Source organism: Alosa sapidissima, chromosome 12, assembly GCF_018492685.1.
Source record: "Alosa sapidissima isolate fAloSap1 chromosome 12, fAloSap1.pri, whole genome shotgun sequence".
NCBI lineage: Eukaryota > Metazoa > Chordata > Actinopteri > Clupeiformes > Clupeidae > Alosa > Alosa sapidissima.
In genome coordinates this window covers 6,542,194-6,558,699 of record NC_055968.1, presented here as the reverse complement: position 1 = coordinate 6,558,699, position 16,506 = coordinate 6,542,194, and the positions used below count along the sequence as shown (strand labels likewise).

Here is a 16,506-nt window from a genome sequence, read left to right as displayed (position 1 = left end):
GTCTGCCTGGGCCTGGCCATGTTTGAACCGCCTCACTCATTTGTTCGTTGTTTAAAATGGACGTTTTAAGCGTGCGCTTCCTATTTGAAATCCTATGTGAAATATTTGAAATACAGCATAGGCTATGCGTGATGTTTAATAGCTTTCAAACGGTAGAGCCTGTACATTTAAAAACATAGCCAGAGGACGTATTGCTTTAATATAGGCTTACATTGTAAGGCTTATTCTCAAATTCAGATTGCGTTAGGGGGACGGGATTATTAGCCAATTTCAATCGGACAATTTGACCGGAGAGATTTAATTTTGTCGGACATTTCTTTTTTTTTTCGGCCAATGTCCGGTAATTACCGGACAACGGAAACCCTGCAAATAACTCAAGGGAAAACATTGGTCAGACACTAAACCATGTGCATTTGCTCTCTTTAATCTGGTATGCCCTCCAAATGAGCCTGGGACAGTTGGTCAAGGCTAAAATTAACACCATCTTGGTCACTGTGATGCTAAGCACTAGTCCTGGTGTGGACTATGGTTACCCTCAACGGGTCTCCAACTGCAGGGTTACCGAGGCCTGGCTCCCTCCCGATACCCCCATGAGGCTGTGGAGCAGCCAGTGCTGGTGGGCTGGATGAATCTTGACTGGTGGGAACAGGTTTAAGCTCGGAGCAATGCATGGTCTTAACCCTCTAGGCGCCACAGGCGACTATAGTCGACAAGATGCGGTACTGAATAAAACGGCCGATTTAGTCAAATAGGGTGTCATATTTCGTTCGACTTCCACTCCACTAGATGGCAGACATGTCATACGTCATCCCCGAGTCGAAAAAAGGACACGCTTTAAACAAAACTTTCTAGCTACAGCGCATTCAATCAGTGTATGAAATACCGGAGCTAGTGTGCGTGTGAGCCACTTTGTCAGAGCGATATTGTCAACGTCAGCGAGTATTTGCATTAGATTATCGTCTAATGGCATCAAAAAAGTTTACCTGAAATGAAGTGTTGGGTCTTCTATTCGCGGACCCTGATTCTGAAGGGGAATATCTGCCTTCAGAAAATGACGGTGATTCGTTTAGTGAGGCTTCAGATGCGTCCCTGCCTTGCAATGATGCAGCTGGACAAAGTGAGAGTTTACTCCATAGTTTAGCTTACACCAAGCACAAACGTTGAATCGTTTGCCCAATGTCACTGGTGGGAATAATGTTTCACGGGTTCGGAGTGTTCATCGGGAAGTTAGCAGGGTGTTAGTGGTGTGGCGAACGAGGCTGGAGGTAGCCTAATATCCATAGCGCTAGCTTCTGTCTTCTGAACGTGTGCCTCTCCACAATCGCGGCGACAGTAACGTGGTGGAGCCTTTGTCTAATGCCACTGGGTATGTTAGACGAGGTCGAAGTGCTCATAGGACAGTTAGGGGGGAACGTAGTGGCAGTGTGGGGAGTCGCAATGAGAATGACAGTAGGCCTAGTCCGAGCTGCGCAAATTCTCTCCACTCGGCGCGCGCGAGGCAGATCTGGCCATGCTGCTCGCATGGTGGAGGTGGTGACACGCTCTCTCCCTCTCCCACACACACACACACACACACATTAGGTCATGCATAGTCTATCACAAGATGATGGGAATGCCGGCCCTGTATGGATAGGGATAGGGAGTCATTATCTCTACAGCAAAAGGCCTGCTACATAAAAAAAAAAAAAAGTCAGCCATTTAGTAATGATTTACACTGTTGATTTGCTATCTACTTCCCTGATCATTTAGGACATACAGTACACTATGTGTTCCTTTTTGTGTGTTCATGTCCTTGTGATGTGTGTGTCTTTGTCAGCTAAGAAAAAAAACAAAAAAACATCAACAAAAAGAAAAAAAATACTAACATTGTCTCTTGTCTTGTCTCGTCATCTCACTCCTGATCTGTGCCTTGCCGTGGCAAATGAGCTTTTGAACTAAACAGGTCTTGTCTACTTGTGTTTGTGTGTCATCTGAATAATATATATGTGCCCCATACATGGAATCAGAGTGCCTACCGTATGTAGTAAATGGAAAATCTCTACAGCAAAAGGCCAGTCTACCGCTACATGCATTTGGTTTGTTTCTGCCATTTATTAGTAATGATTTACACAGTTTGTTCACTACTTACTATTTACCTGAGCATTCAGTATTGTGCAATATAGCATTCAGAAGGTGAGGGACATTTTGGGGGGAAAGAAGTGGTGCATTTATCATTCAAACATGCAACTTTTCATGAAAATTCTATAATCCAAGATGGCCGCCACCATATGACGTCATAATATGCAAATTAGATATAAACATTTAATCTCTACATACACTTTGGGTCATCCTTAATATTTCTCTAATTTACAGAAAGTCTCTATCTCTTATCACTTTTAAGATATAGCCTTTTGAAATGAAGATGTCAAAATTGATCGTTTCGGAAAAAAACCTCTGGCGCCTAAAGGGTTAAGGGGGCCCTCCTCCCCATACAGCCTGATCTTAGCCTGGCTGAATCAAATCGCGCGCAAGGCAGCATGGGAACACCCAGGCTAGCCTGATCTTATAGTGTGTGCCAATTGACCGATCCCAAGCCCCGCCCCCTTTTACTATGTCACAATGAGGACTTCGGAGGACCTCGGTCAACCTCGGTCAATTTTTTTAGTGTCCATTCTGTATGACAATATGCCGGTTATGCGAATGCTATAATGCTTCTTTTGCGAGTAGCCTAAGTAACTAAATAACTAAAGAGCTCAAAAAGGTTCAACGATAAGCCTGAGATAGCCTACTTGTAGAAGTGACATCCGATATCCTGACCGTGTGAAACTTTGGATAGGCTGCTACACTTTTCAGTAAAGAAATCTGAGTGTGTACGAAAATGTTCCCTTTATTTGTGTTCATAACTACACACAAAAACATAACTAAATCTGGTTTCCACTACTGCAGATATGTCATGCGTAGTATGGGTTTGAACTCGGAGTGGTTTCTTTTCAATACACTTGTATCATGTTTATTTGAACTCTTCCTTCTAAAGCAGCCATTCAAAATAATAAGTAGACTCTCGGCCTGACGAGAACTTGGATCTGCAGCACTTGGTCCCGTCTTCTACTAATCCTCGAAATATGGTTAGATTTTGTTATGGACACGTCAACACCATATTTTTGCACATACCTGTTTATTGAATCAGAGTCATATCTGCAGCAAATAAGGTAAACTACCTGCTCGTGATAACGTGCTAATTGTTTATCCCCAGTTAACATGCATCCCATTAAGATCCACGACACCGGATTGGTTTGTCCTCAATTTGTGGTGTTCCACCTCGTTGATAACAGAGGACATTGTGAATGTGTCTATCTGCATACTAAAGACCTTTCTGACCTCTGTTTTTTGAATATATCAATATTACTTGACGCCCAGAAATCCAGCATAGGCTACACTGTTGCACTCGGCTAAATGGGGGTGCTGCGTCCCCATGTTGAACACGCGTTCTCGCACACTTTCCTGCAAACTTGTCCGACTTAGCAACAGTAACTATGGGACTGAGAATGGGAGGAGGGGCTTGGGATCGGTCAATTCCATCCAGACACTCCATAATTTCATACTTGGTGGACACCCATGTATCCTGGATTTTGTGGCGACCGTAAAAATGGTTCTTGTGTACATGTACATTACATTTAGCAGACACTTCTTGACCAAAGTCACTTACATACTGTATGTCAGCTATACAAGGGATCACATTTTGGAGGCACATTTTGGAGGCAACCCACAGTGATTCTACCTTTTCTTATTATTACACAACTTTCTTCCGCCATGGGAGTCTATGGCAGCCCATAGAACCGTACAGTAAAAAGTTGTGAAATTTTGCACATTGATTCCATACAGTCCCATATTCCATTTCACCAAATTTCGAAATCCAAAATGGCGGAAAATCCATCATGGCGGAAAATGATGTCATAGTTGCGTTGAACTCGGCTTGGTCCAAGGGTTCTAACAATACCTCATTTTTGACAATCGGGTCAACAGGTCAAAAGTTACGTGCGTGAATGCACATCCAACTTTGGCCTGTTGGTGGCACTAGAGCGCTCGAGTTGCCAGCATGAAACTTGGTGAAATTAATCATTGGACTGTCCCCAATCGGTGTGCCAAATTTCATAACTTTTGACCAGACGGTCTATGGGCTGCCATAGACTTCCATGGCGGAATAATAATAAGAAGAACAAAGAGAAACACAATGGTTGCCTCGCAGCTTCGCTGCTTGGCCCCCAATAATAATAATAATAATAAATGTCCATGGTACAAAGATTTTGAACTGTGCACATCATGTTGTCATTGAACAGACCAAACAGGTAGCCCTTCTGGCCACCTGGAGAATTCTGTCACAGATTGAAAGGCAGGCCAATCAGCCACAATAGACAAATAGTATCCCGATATGGACAAAACTATTGAAAATAATGTCTATGCAAACATGTCTATAGATGAGGAAACATGATGGCTGAAAAATGATAGACAAAGACTATAAGAATGAAAATAGCATCTATAAACTGTGAATTAGTTCAATTAGCCAAGCACACTAAACATTACTAAAATTATGAAAATCATCGAAAACAGGACGGAGCAGCGTGACTCGCCAGTGTCAAGAAGAGTAAGGAAATCCTTGGTAAAATTATTCTCTGCAATATCTATGGAAGTTCACATTCCCTGCTATATATATGATAAGACATTATACTCAATGCAAGTCACAGATAACAGGTCATTCAGCTCTTCAAGAAAAACTCTGATTGACTGTCCTTATCAACTAGCCTAGCCTACTCATCACCCCCAACTTGCTCCACATGTGTCACTTTAATCTTCACAGTGATGTTCTGTGTCTGAAGGTACTTTTCAAACTGAAAAAAAAAAGAAATGTATTACTATTACAGAACAAATGAACATTTTGGATTAACTTCAGAATAACAACTTCTACACTTCAAAGTCTACATTAAACAGATAAAGACAAAATGGATACTATGACATTATACAAATAGCACAGGCATACCAAAATGGATTTTTACATCATAATGTTACATTACAGGAGGTATGCAACGATGATTTCCATGTATTTTTTTAAAAAAACTCAGAAATATTTTGATTTATTATAATTTTATATTTAAAATTGTTATGTATCACTGTATTTCCACATATGAATAGTCACATTAGATTTAAATAATATTCGGTATATTGAAAAACAAAGAATTTAGAATACTGAAGTTTTCACCTGTTCCATTACTATTATAGCTCTGTCATTGTTAAGTTCAACCACAGAAGTTAACATGAGATTTCCGAAGACTGATGTTAAATCTGTTGAAAGCAGAAAGAGGATACTATATTTCTTCATCAGAACTGTAAGAAATGAATGGCTGTATTATGTTTTCATGTGCAGTCATACTCTGAGGAAGTGCAGTGGAGGGGCTTAGTGTAGATTTCTCTGGTGCGATTTGCACAGATGTAGTTGTGTCGGTTAATGTAGTTGGTTTAGGTGTACTTGTACTGGTAGGAGGGGTAGTTGATGTAGCAGGTGTAGTTGTTAAGAGGGTGGTTGATGTTGTTTCAGCAGTTGTACTTGTACTGGTAGGAGGAGTGGTTGATGTAGTAGGTGTAGTTGTTAAGAGGGTGGTTGATGTCATTTGAGCAGTTGTACTGGTACTGGTAGGAGGGGTGGTTGGTGTTGTTTGAGCAGTTGTACTTGTACTGGTAGAAGGTGTGGTTGATGTAACAGGTGTATTAGTGGTAGGAGAGGTAGTTGGTGTTTCAGCAGTTGTACTTGTACTGGTAGGAGGGGTGGTTGATGTAACAGGTGTATTAGTGGTAGGAGAGGTAGTTGGTGTTTCAGCAGTTGTACTTGTACTGGTAGGAGGGGTGGTTGATGTAGTAGGTGTAGCTGTTAAGAGGGTGGTTGATGTCATTTGAGCAGTTGTACTTGTACTGGTAGGAGGAGTGGTTGATGTAGTATGTGTAGTTGTTAAGAGGGTGGTTGATGTTGTTTGGGCAACTGTACTGGTACTGGTAGGAGGGGTGGTTGATGTAGCAGGTGTAGTTGTTAAGAGGGTGGTTGATGTTGTTTCAGCAGTTGTACTTGTACTGGTAGGAGGGGTGGTTGATGTAGCAGGTGTAGTTGTTAAGAGGGTGGTTGATGTTGTTTCAGTAGTTGTACTTGTACTGGTAGGAGGGGTGGTTGATGTAGCAGGTGTAGGTGTTAAGAGGGTGATTGATGTTGTTTCAGCAGTTGTACTTGTACTGGTAGGAGGGTTGGTTGATGTAGTCATCCCTAGTGTTGTTGTAGATTCTGCAACTTCAGTAGTGGTAAGAGAGGTGGTTGATGTAGTGGTATGAGAGGTGGTTGATGTAGTCATCCCCAGAGTTGTTGTAGATTCTGTAACTTCAGCAGTGGTAGGAGAGGTGGTTGATGTAATCATCCCCAAAGTTGTTGTAGATTCTGCAACTTCAGTAGTGGTAGGAGAGGTGGTTGGTGTAGTGGTAGAAGAGGTGGTTGATGTAGTCATCCCCAGAGTTGTTGTAGATTCTGTAACTTCAGCAGTGGTAGGAGAGGTGGTTGATGTAATCATCCCCAGAGTTGTTGTAGATTCTGCAACTTCAGTAGTGGTAGGAGAGGTAGTTGATGTAGTCATTCCCAGAGTTGTTGTAAATTCTGTAGCTTCAGTAGTGGTAGGAGAGGTGGTTGCTGTAGTGGTAGGAGAGGTGGTTGATGTAGTCATCCCCAGAGTTGTTGTAGATTCTGTAACTTCAGCAGTGGTAGGAGAGGTGGTTGATGTAGTCATCCCCAGAGTTGTTGTAGATTCTGTAGCTTCAGTAGTGGTAGGGGATGTGGTTGATGTAGCGGTAGGAGAGTTGGTTGATGTAGTCATCCCCAGAGTTGTTGTAGATTCTGCAACTTCAGTAGTGGTAGGAGAGGTGGTTGATGTAATCATCCCCAGAGTTGTTGTAGATTCTGCAACTTCAGTACTGGTAGGAGAGGTAATTGATGTAGTCATTCCCAGAGTTGTTGTAGATTCTGCAACTTCAGTAGTGGTAGGAGAGGTGGTTGATGTAGTGGTAGGAGAGGTGGTTGATGTAGTCATCCCCAGAGTTGTTGTAGATTCTGTAACTTCAGCAGTGGTAGGAAAGGTGGTTGATGTAGCCATCCCCAGAGTTGTTGTAGATTCTGTAGTTTCAGTAGTGGTAGGGGATGTGGTTGATGTAGTGGTAGGAGAGGTGGTTGATGTAGTGGTAGGAGAGGTGGTTGATGTAGTCATCCCCAGAGTTGTTGTAGATTCCGTAACTTCAGTAGTGGTAGGAGAGGTGGTTGATGTAGTCATCCCCAGAGTTGTTGTAAATTCTGTAGCTTCAGTAGTGGTAGGGGATGTGGTTGATGTAGTGGTAGGAGAGGTGGTTGATGTAGTCATCCCCAGAGTTGTTGTAGATTCTGTAGCTTCAGTAGTGGATTCAGCTGTGTTGGTGGCATTGGATGGGAATTGTTGTGTTATGGGTTGTGGTTGTCCAGTTCCTATAGCTCCAGTAGTAGATTCATTTGGGTTAGTGGTAGTGGTGGATGCTGTCAAGGAAAAGTGTATTAGTTAGATACAAATGGGAAACCGATGCAGGGACAATATCATGGCAGAATTCATTACCCCTCCATTTCGCACTTTTTTATTTTACACAGAAGTACTCAAAAAGGTTTGGTAAACCAAATAAGGATAACAATGTGTACACTCTGTTTCTTATGACCGCCGAAGTAATTTTGTGTCAATGATTCCCAGGACACTGAAAGAGCGGGCTGCACGAAACTTGGTGGGCATGTAGCCCCACAAGGATGACACAGAAACCATTGTTTTTTGTTTTGATCCGTGACCCCCCCACGCCAGACTGGACCCCCAGAAAGGAGACTAGGGCGGACACAGTTTTCTGTGAATATCTCGAGAACCATAGAGTCTAGGAGGACCACTTTTTTTGTATGTTGGTCTTATGGGGCCATGTCAACCCATCCCATAACCACTCATGTATCTCAGGTATCTCTGACTGACATGGTCAAAACTGCATGAAATTGGAAGTGTAGGATCATTGTGACACCCTCTGAATGCATGCCAAGTTTCATGGAATTCCATTCATGGGGTGCCATACAATACATGAATTTATGTGTATATTTAGTGACTGTACACCAAATGGCCTGTAGATGGCCGGACACAGTTTTCTGTGAATATCTCGAGAAGCGTAGAGCCAGGATGATACTTTTTTTTTTTTTGTATATTGGCCTCCAGGAATTCCGTTCATGGGGACCATACAATAAATGAATATATGTGTACATTTAGTGACTGTACACCAGTGATTCTTAAACTAGGGGTCGCCAAAAACTTCCGTGGGGTCGCCAATTATTTTCTGTATTCAGTCTGAAATTATTATTAGGTGAAACAAAGTAAAATAATATTTGCCTTTTCTGCCTTTTTCTTATTTACACGCAGTTAAGAGAAGAGAGAGATTTTTTCATCTTTCAACGAGATTTGGTTCAGCCTATGGGCTACTGGTCCGCTGATCTGATATGGCGGCAGCCTACACTTGTTTAATTGTGATTGTTTGGTTTTCTTGGTTCTTGTTCATATGGAGTAAATAAAACAAATGACTTTACTTTCTAGTTTTTGCTTGATTTAGTTGTTAACGTTTGAGGGGGGTATTTGAGTAAGGACTTAGAATGGTTTGGGGAAAGTGGGGTCGCCAGACCTCGCCATACTTTTTTGTGGGGTCGCCAGACAAAAAGTTTAAGAACCACTGCTGTACACTACGCATGCACACACACACACACACTAATGAACACACACATAAAGATACATGCAAGGATACAAGGATAGGGAGAGTGTCACACTGAGGACAGCTGTTTCGCATCAGTGAGGAAGGTGAGCAGTTGGTTCCACACTCTGTAAGGAGCACTGTTTTGAAGATGGAGCACAGTGTGCAGAGCTGGTCACTTGGGGCAGCAGAAGACACTGGACAGGTTTTGACAACTGCAAGACTTGCCTTGAATGTCAGTTAACATCTCAGGCCAGTAGGCCAACTTTCTACTTTCTTATAACTTTCTTACAACTACAATAACTACTTTCTTGTATGGTGTTCAGGAATAGTCAACTAACCATTTTTGATCTGAGTGGCAAATCAAGACAGATTTACTAATCTCTTGTAGGCCCTGTTCACAGTGCAGTGTGACAACTTTTCAGATAACTTGATAGCATCAATAGAAATAGTTGATTGATAACAGTTGCATACAAACCCGCTTTCACAAAAAAAAAATGTTTGTTTCATCTTCATCCAATTATGACACATTCAGCCAAATATTATTTCTCTCCATAACTATATTTCTAGCACAAAATGACAATGGATGTTTGTGTTACGATTTCGACCATGTCCTTGCTGAAATGAAGTGCTAGTACGGTGTTACAACATTAAATGTCCCATTAACAATTGATGGGAAGCTAAACTGATCCTAACTTTATGTGATGGGCTGTTGGATAGTTATGTATAGAATATATTCTAGTTAACCACTGACAAGTTTAGTTAGTGATTATTTGGACATCAGTGAATGAAATGCTATTGTAGTATAACAATTTATGTCTTTATATTGGGGGGACATTTTAAAGATAGCTGAATATGGGGGGGGGGGGGGGTTGGGGGGCATGTCCCACAAGGTATATCACAACTACGGCCCTGTACCCTTCATCCCTCCCCTATTGCTATGGACATGGTTGGCCCAATAGAGAAAAGCAGAACAGGCCACAGATATATCTGAGTGATCTGTGATTATGCCATAAGATACCTTGAAGCTTTTCCACTGACCAGGGCACCAATTTTAGTTATAGGTCCCTGCATCAGTTTTACAGACTCTTAGGTAAGGGTAATTACAGTGCCCTCCACATTTATTGGCACCCCTGGTTGAGTAAAAAGAGGTATAAAAAATCATCTTGTGTATTGGGAAAAGCAATAATACCTCATAAAACAATATTTTTGAAAGATAAGTTCCACAATTATTGGCACCCCAGCATTTAATACTTTGTTAAGCCTCCCTTTGCCAATAAAATGGCTCGTAATATTCTCCTGTGGCATCCCATAAAGTTGGAGAATACAAAGCAAGAGATTTGAGACCGTTCCTCTTTACAAAATCTCTCCATATCGTTCAGATTCCTAGGTCCTCACTTGTGCATGATCCTCTTTGACAAACCTCTCAGATTATAATTATGATTAGTCATGGGGTTCTTTTAGTATAGTCATTCTATGTATGACCAATTCACCTAGTGTTTCTTAGAGTGCCGTTTTAATTTAATCTGACAATAGAATATGACTAGCCTGGAAGCCAGCCGAACTTAGCCCTACCCACAAAATTTGAGGTCGGGAACTTTGGTCTGGAGAAGCATCTATGCCTGAACAAGAGCTGTTTGAATCAAATTGTTTGGGCCATGTACAATGATAGACAGATGAGCGACAGTGCCTCGTCTCGCACGTCACCTGAGCATGCTTCGGTTGATTTTGTTTGGGACGATTGAAACGGGGGACAAATGAAACATTCCAGTTTTCTCTGAGTGCAATGGTGATAGACAGACATCATTTGGACAAAATCTAGAGCATGTTAACACCAGTACCAATACCCCTCTACCAATATCCCACCACCCACTCAAACTCCACAGGATCCCCTGAATACCCATCACCATCCCCACCCAAGCACATGATGTTCCCTGCAAGAATGGAGAGACTGCTACCAGTAGCCATGCAGAGTTTTACTAGCCCAAGATCATTAGCACCAAAGAAGCGAAGGGCACCTCCACCTCCACCCCCTCGCCCTCCCCCTCCCCGTTTAGAAGGATCTCTTAAGCAGCAGCAACCTCTTAGTTCATTTTCTCAGCCGGCATATAGCATGGAATGTGCAGTGGAAGATACAGATGGCAGCAGCAGGGGACAATTATATGATGACTGTATTGCATGATATTCTCAGGGTCCCTGCAATATAAATGGTACTGACAGTAGTTTTGAGAACATGCCGGGACCCAGTAAGCCCATGACATTCTCTATTCCTGTATTGACAAGAAATAGAACACAAATGCATCAAGCTTATAGGGTAAACCAGTCCAATCTCCTACCCGTACCACATCAACCTCAGATTTCCCCCATGGATCATATTTCCCCAACACTTACAGCAAAACTAGCACTCCTAAATATCAGATCTCTTTCAAACAAATCATTCTTAATTTATGATCTAATTTGCACACACAACCTTGATTTTTTACTTTTAACTGAGACATTGTTAGATCAAGCAAACAGTGCTGCTACTCTCATCGAATCAGTTCCCCCAAACTTCAGTTTCTTGAGTGCTACCAGAGCAAATAAAAGAGGTGGGGGGATAGCCACAATTTTCAAGACGTCTTTTCAGTGCAATCAGTCGTCATTCGGTGACTTTACTTCATTTGAATATCTGTGTGCATGCATTAAGTCTTCTCCTCAGATTTTATTACTGACAATTTACAGGCCTCCAAAACATTCAGCTAAAGTTTTTCTTGAAGAGCTAGGTGAACTGCTATCAGTTGTTTGCATAGAGTTTGACTGTCTTATTATATCAGGGGATATAAACTTGCATGTGGATAATCCTGAAAACAATTATGCCAAGGAATTCATTGCACTAATCGATACTTTCTCCCTAACACAGCATGTGCAGGGGCCAACACACTCTCTCGGCCATACCCTCGACCTTGTTATCATAAAGGGTCTCGATGTCTCTACAGCTGTTAAAGACCTGGCCTTATCTGATCATTTCTGCGTGTTCTTTGATGTGTCTATGTCCCCACACACTCAAAACACAGCTATGATGGTAAAAAGGAGAATCATAAATGATCAGACAAGTGCTCTCTTTGAGCAAGCACTTTCACTAAAGTCAAGTCAACTGTCAGACTCTGAAGACTTATTTGATCACTTTAATGCAAAAATGGCAAACATTATGGATGACATTGCTCCATTACAATTCAAGAAAGTTAAGGACAAACAGAAAGCATCATGGAGGCAAAATCCAGCAGTTAAACTTCTAAAAAGAGAGTGTAGGAAGACTGAAAGAAAATGGCGTAAATACAAACTTCAGATCCACTATGAAATCCATAAAGAGATGCTCCGCACATATAACTCTGAAATATGTAAAGCAAGACAATCTTTCTTTTCTAACATTATCAATAGAAGTTCAAATAACACTCGTATTCTATTTTCAACTGTTGATGAGTTAACAAATCCCCCCTCACAATTAGCACCTGAACTTCTCTCAACTAATAAATGCAATGAGTTTTCATCTTTTTTTAAAGGTAAAATTGACAAAATCAGACTCAACATATCTGCTCAATTACAAATTCAACAACCTGAACTTCCAGCAACAAACAGAGGGAAACTAAACTTGATGTCAGAGTTCAGCTTGATAGACTACGAAACACTTGAAAAAACGGTACAGAATCTCAGCTCTTCCACATGTGTCTTAGACACTCTGCCTACCAATTTCTTCAAAACTGTTTTTCACCTCATAGCGGCGGATGTCCTTCAAATTGTAAATGTATCACTGCTGTCTGGCACTTTTCCTAAGTCACTGAAAACAGCTGTTGTAAAGCCACTTCTCAAGAAGAATAACCTGGATGCCTCCATGCTAAACAATTACAGGCCCATATCCAATCTACCTTTTATTGGCAAAATTATTGAAAAAGTAGTCTTTAATCAATTAACCACCTTCCTAACATCAAATGGGTATTTTGATTACTTTCAGTCTGGTTTTCGGGCAAATCACAGCACTGAAACAGCTCTCATTAAAGTCTCCAATGACATACGCCTCAACACAAATTCAGGTAAAACATCAGTCCTAGTGCTACTAGACCTTAGTGCAGCATTTGACACTGTTGATCACAATATTTTACTACACATACTAGAACACTGGGTTGGATTTACAGGCATAGTTATCAGCTGGCTAAAATCATATCTACAAGAAAGGAGCTTCTTTGTTACCATCGGAAACTGTACCTCATCACCAACGTCCTTGACCTGTGGTGTTCCCCAGGGGTCGATCTTGGGGCCACTATTATTCAACCTCTATATGCTCCCACTTGGACAAATCATTCAAAATAATTTGATTTCATATCATAGCTATGCAGATGACACACAAATTTACTTAGCTCTATCACCAAACGACTATGGTCCTCTTGAATCTATGTGTCAGTGTATAGAACAGATCAACACCTGGATGTCTCAAAATTTTCTTCAGCTGAACAAAGAAAAAACTGAAGTAATTATATTTGGTAAAAATGAGGAAAGACTTAGGGTTGCCACTCTCCTTGACACAAAAGGGTTGAAGGCAAAGGATACTGTTAAAAATCTTGGTGTATTAATTGACAGTGATCTAAATTTCAACAGCCACATGAAAGCGATAACTAAATCAGCTTTTTACCACCACAAAAATATTGCCAAACTCAGAGGGCTGATGTCAAAACATGACTTAGAAAAACTCATTCATGCATTTATCTCCAGCAGGGTTGATTACTGCAATGGACTGTTCACAGGCCTTCCTAAAAAGACTATTAAACAGCTTCAGGTGATACAAAATGCAGCAGCTAGGACTCTAACAAAAACTAAAAGAACTGACCACATTACTCCAATTCTTAAGTCCTTGCACTGGCTTCCAGTAAGTCACAGAATTGACTTTAAAGCACTATTGCTTGTTTATAAATCAGTAAATGGAGCAGGACCTAAATACTTGTCAGACATGCTTCAGCAGTACACACCTTCTCGTCCTCTCAGGTCCCAGGTGAAAAACCTACAGTTAGAACTAAACATGGTGAACCAGCTTTTAGCTGCTATGCGGCTCAGCTGTGGAACCAACTTTCGGATGACATTAAAAAGGCCCCAACTGTAGCCAGTTTTAAATCTAGACTTAAGACCAAACTGTTCTCAGATGCTTTCTGCTAACTGTGCCGAGTTACAAATTCTGAATCTGCCTTGATAATTATTCTACTTTGTCTTTTATTACTACTTTTGCCTTTGTTTTTGCTTACTAATTTATTTTTAAATTTGTAATTATTTTTAAATGATTTTACGTTGTGTTTTATGTTTTCTTTTTATTATGATCTTTACCTTTTAACTATTCTTTGACTATATTGCCCTTCTATGCTTTTATTTGTTATTATTGTTTGGTTTTGTTTATGTAAAGCACATTGAATGACCTCTGTGTATGAAATGTGCTATATAAATAAACTTGACTTGACTTGTTAATCTCCATCTATCAGCCAAATCTCTTCCTGTTATGTCCTTTTATCACAGAGTTACAGGCGATAAACGATTGTTGATGGTCAAAAAGTATTAATATGGTTTTGTTTTTTTTTACTTGCATAAAACACTGGAAATTACTGCCCTCCGATCCCAGGCATCCCAATCACAGCCTCTTCACCCTCCTACCATCGGGCAGATGGAAGCATTCAGACCGTACCACTCAATTCAGTGATGGTTTTTATCTAGCCTAAAAGTCATCAGGATAATCATTAACACCAGTAGTTAATGGTGACCAATGGACCCTGTGGGAGGGGGAAGTGGTTGAGCACTGCTCTCCCATGCCCACATCCACGGCTGAAGTGCCCTTGAGCAAGGCACCTAACCCGTCACTGCTCCCCGAGCGCCGCTGTAGCAGGCAGCTCACTGCTCCGGGCTAGTGTGTGCTTCACCGTGTGTTCACTAGTGCTGTTGTGTGTTTCACTAATTCACGGATTGGGATAAATGAAGAGACCACATTTCTCTCACAGGATCAAAAGAGTATATATACTTATACTTAAGAGCATAATCAAAATATGATGTAATTCAAACACAATATGCTTGTTAAATGATCATGACCAGTTTAGCCAAACATGGTGTCAAACACAATATATCTTTTAACACAACCTATCCTCCACAATGTTAGAATGCTGTCCCCAATAATGAGAGATCTACTGAATGAAAGCCAGCAATAAAAAAGTTTTAGTTTGTAACACTTACAGGGTGAACCAGGCGATGCGAACAAGTAGACCAGAAACATAAATCGAAACATTTTGCTTATGATATTAATACGTGTCAGCCTGAATCAATCAGCTTTCTTCTACTCCAAACTCGTAACTCAGTATGACTGCATTGATTTGTGTCCAGTACCTTTGTGTTTGTCTTTCTGTTCTGTTCTGTGAAAACAAAAGGTGCTGCAGAATGTTACAAAGCTGGTTCTGTAAGTATCAACTCTCGAGTAGAAGTACAGTACCTTTACTGTAAAACCTATTCACAGTAACTTACTGGCCAATTGTTGCCAGTAAGTTACTGTGAATTAACTTTACAGTAAAGGTACTGTACTTCTATTTACAGTATTTTATGTATTTACTGTAAATGGAAGTACAGTACATTTACTGTAAAACGTATTCACAGTAACTTACTGGACAATTGTTGCCAGTAAGTTACTGTGAATTAATTTGACCTTAAAGGTACTGTACTTTTTGAGCTGTGTTTTTTTAGCTATTAATTATCATTAATAGAATCACCCATATTCTAAAATATTACAATTACATTACATTACATTTGGCTGGCGCATTTTTAACCAAAGCGACTAACAACATGGTAACAGTTAAGTTTTAAAGTTTTAGGACAATTTAAAAACGGTAGAGTACAGTAAGAATAAGTGCGTCAGTGCAGTGCTGTTTTTGAACAGTTGAGTGTCAGTTCAAGACGGCTGATAAGTGCTAGGATCAGCAAGACTTGTTGTAAGTGGTGCTATGAGAGGAGATGCTCTCTAAAGAGCTGGGTCTGGGACAACAAGAAATTGTTAACAGTTATTTATTTAAGACATTTGGTGAACAGGAACATGACAAAACAGGTACAACATAAGTTAGGGATAATGGACGACACGCCATTAGACTATCCAAAGTTAACATGATAGAACAATAATGTGAATTGATCAAATACGGTCAAAAAAAATAACCAACCTTATTTGCACGTTTTAAAGAGCAATGATTAACACAATGGCAATATTGAAATAAAATAAAGCATTGAACAATAATGAACATGTGCATGAACATTTAAAACATAAATGAAAAGAAACTTCTTACAAATATCATTCCCCTGCCACTTGATATAAAGGTCTATGGTCCCCTGACCTTGGAGACCCAGAATCCCAGTTGTCCTGAAAATTAAATAAGAAAAAACATTAACAATTACATGGATTACAATTACTTTGTATTGCACCACATGTGAAGATGGTGATGTCGTTGTTCTGTCAAGGTACTTATGCTATTATTATTATTATTATTATTATTATTATTATTATTATTATTATCAAATTATGATTCATTATAGTATACCCATATATACATATATTATTAATTATATTATTATTATTAAAGCTATTATCAGAACCTCACCTGCATCTAGTCAGTTAGCAAATAGAATTCAGTGAGGTCCCTGATGAAGGAGATTACATGGGGGTTCATGTAT

The 16,506-nt window shown here is 40.4% G+C and overlaps 2 protein-coding genes across 2 annotated transcripts in view; one reads left to right on the top strand and one right to left on the bottom strand.

Annotated features, from left to right (window-relative positions):
• Nucleotides 1-16,506, top strand: part of ttc14 (tetratricopeptide repeat domain 14) — an 86,171-nt gene that overhangs the window by 14,696 nt on the left and 54,969 nt on the right. The gene's annotated exons all lie outside the window — the stretch shown is intronic.
• Nucleotides 4,285-15,189, bottom strand: LOC121677867 (mucin-5AC-like). The gene is made up of 5 exons (XM_042056942.1): nucleotides 15,031-15,189; nucleotides 7,213-7,567; nucleotides 5,405-7,149; nucleotides 5,234-5,316; nucleotides 4,285-4,865 (listed from the first exon to the last, which is right to left on the bottom strand). The coding sequence occupies exons 1-5, from the start codon at nucleotides 15,080-15,082 to the stop codon at nucleotides 4,785-4,787; spliced, it is 2,316 nt and encodes a 771-aa protein (XP_041912876.1). The 5' UTR covers nucleotides 15,083-15,189; the 3' UTR covers nucleotides 4,285-4,784.

What these genes read in the sequence shown, in the direction of transcription:
- LOC121677867 (XM_042056942.1), bottom strand. Translation starts at nt 15,082, where the DNA reads ATGTTTCGATTTATGTTTCTGGTCTACTTGTTCGCATCGCCTGGTTCA. An exon ending in CGCATCGCCTGGTTCACCCT is followed by an intron (nt 7,568 to 15,030) that starts GTAAGTGTTACA and finishes TTTCCTTGACAG; the next exon opens with CATCCACCACTACCACTAAC. An exon ending in ACCACCTCTCCTACCACTAC is followed by an intron (nt 7,150 to 7,212) that starts ATCAACCACATC and finishes GGGGATGGCTAC; the next exon opens with ATCAACCACCTTTCCTACCA.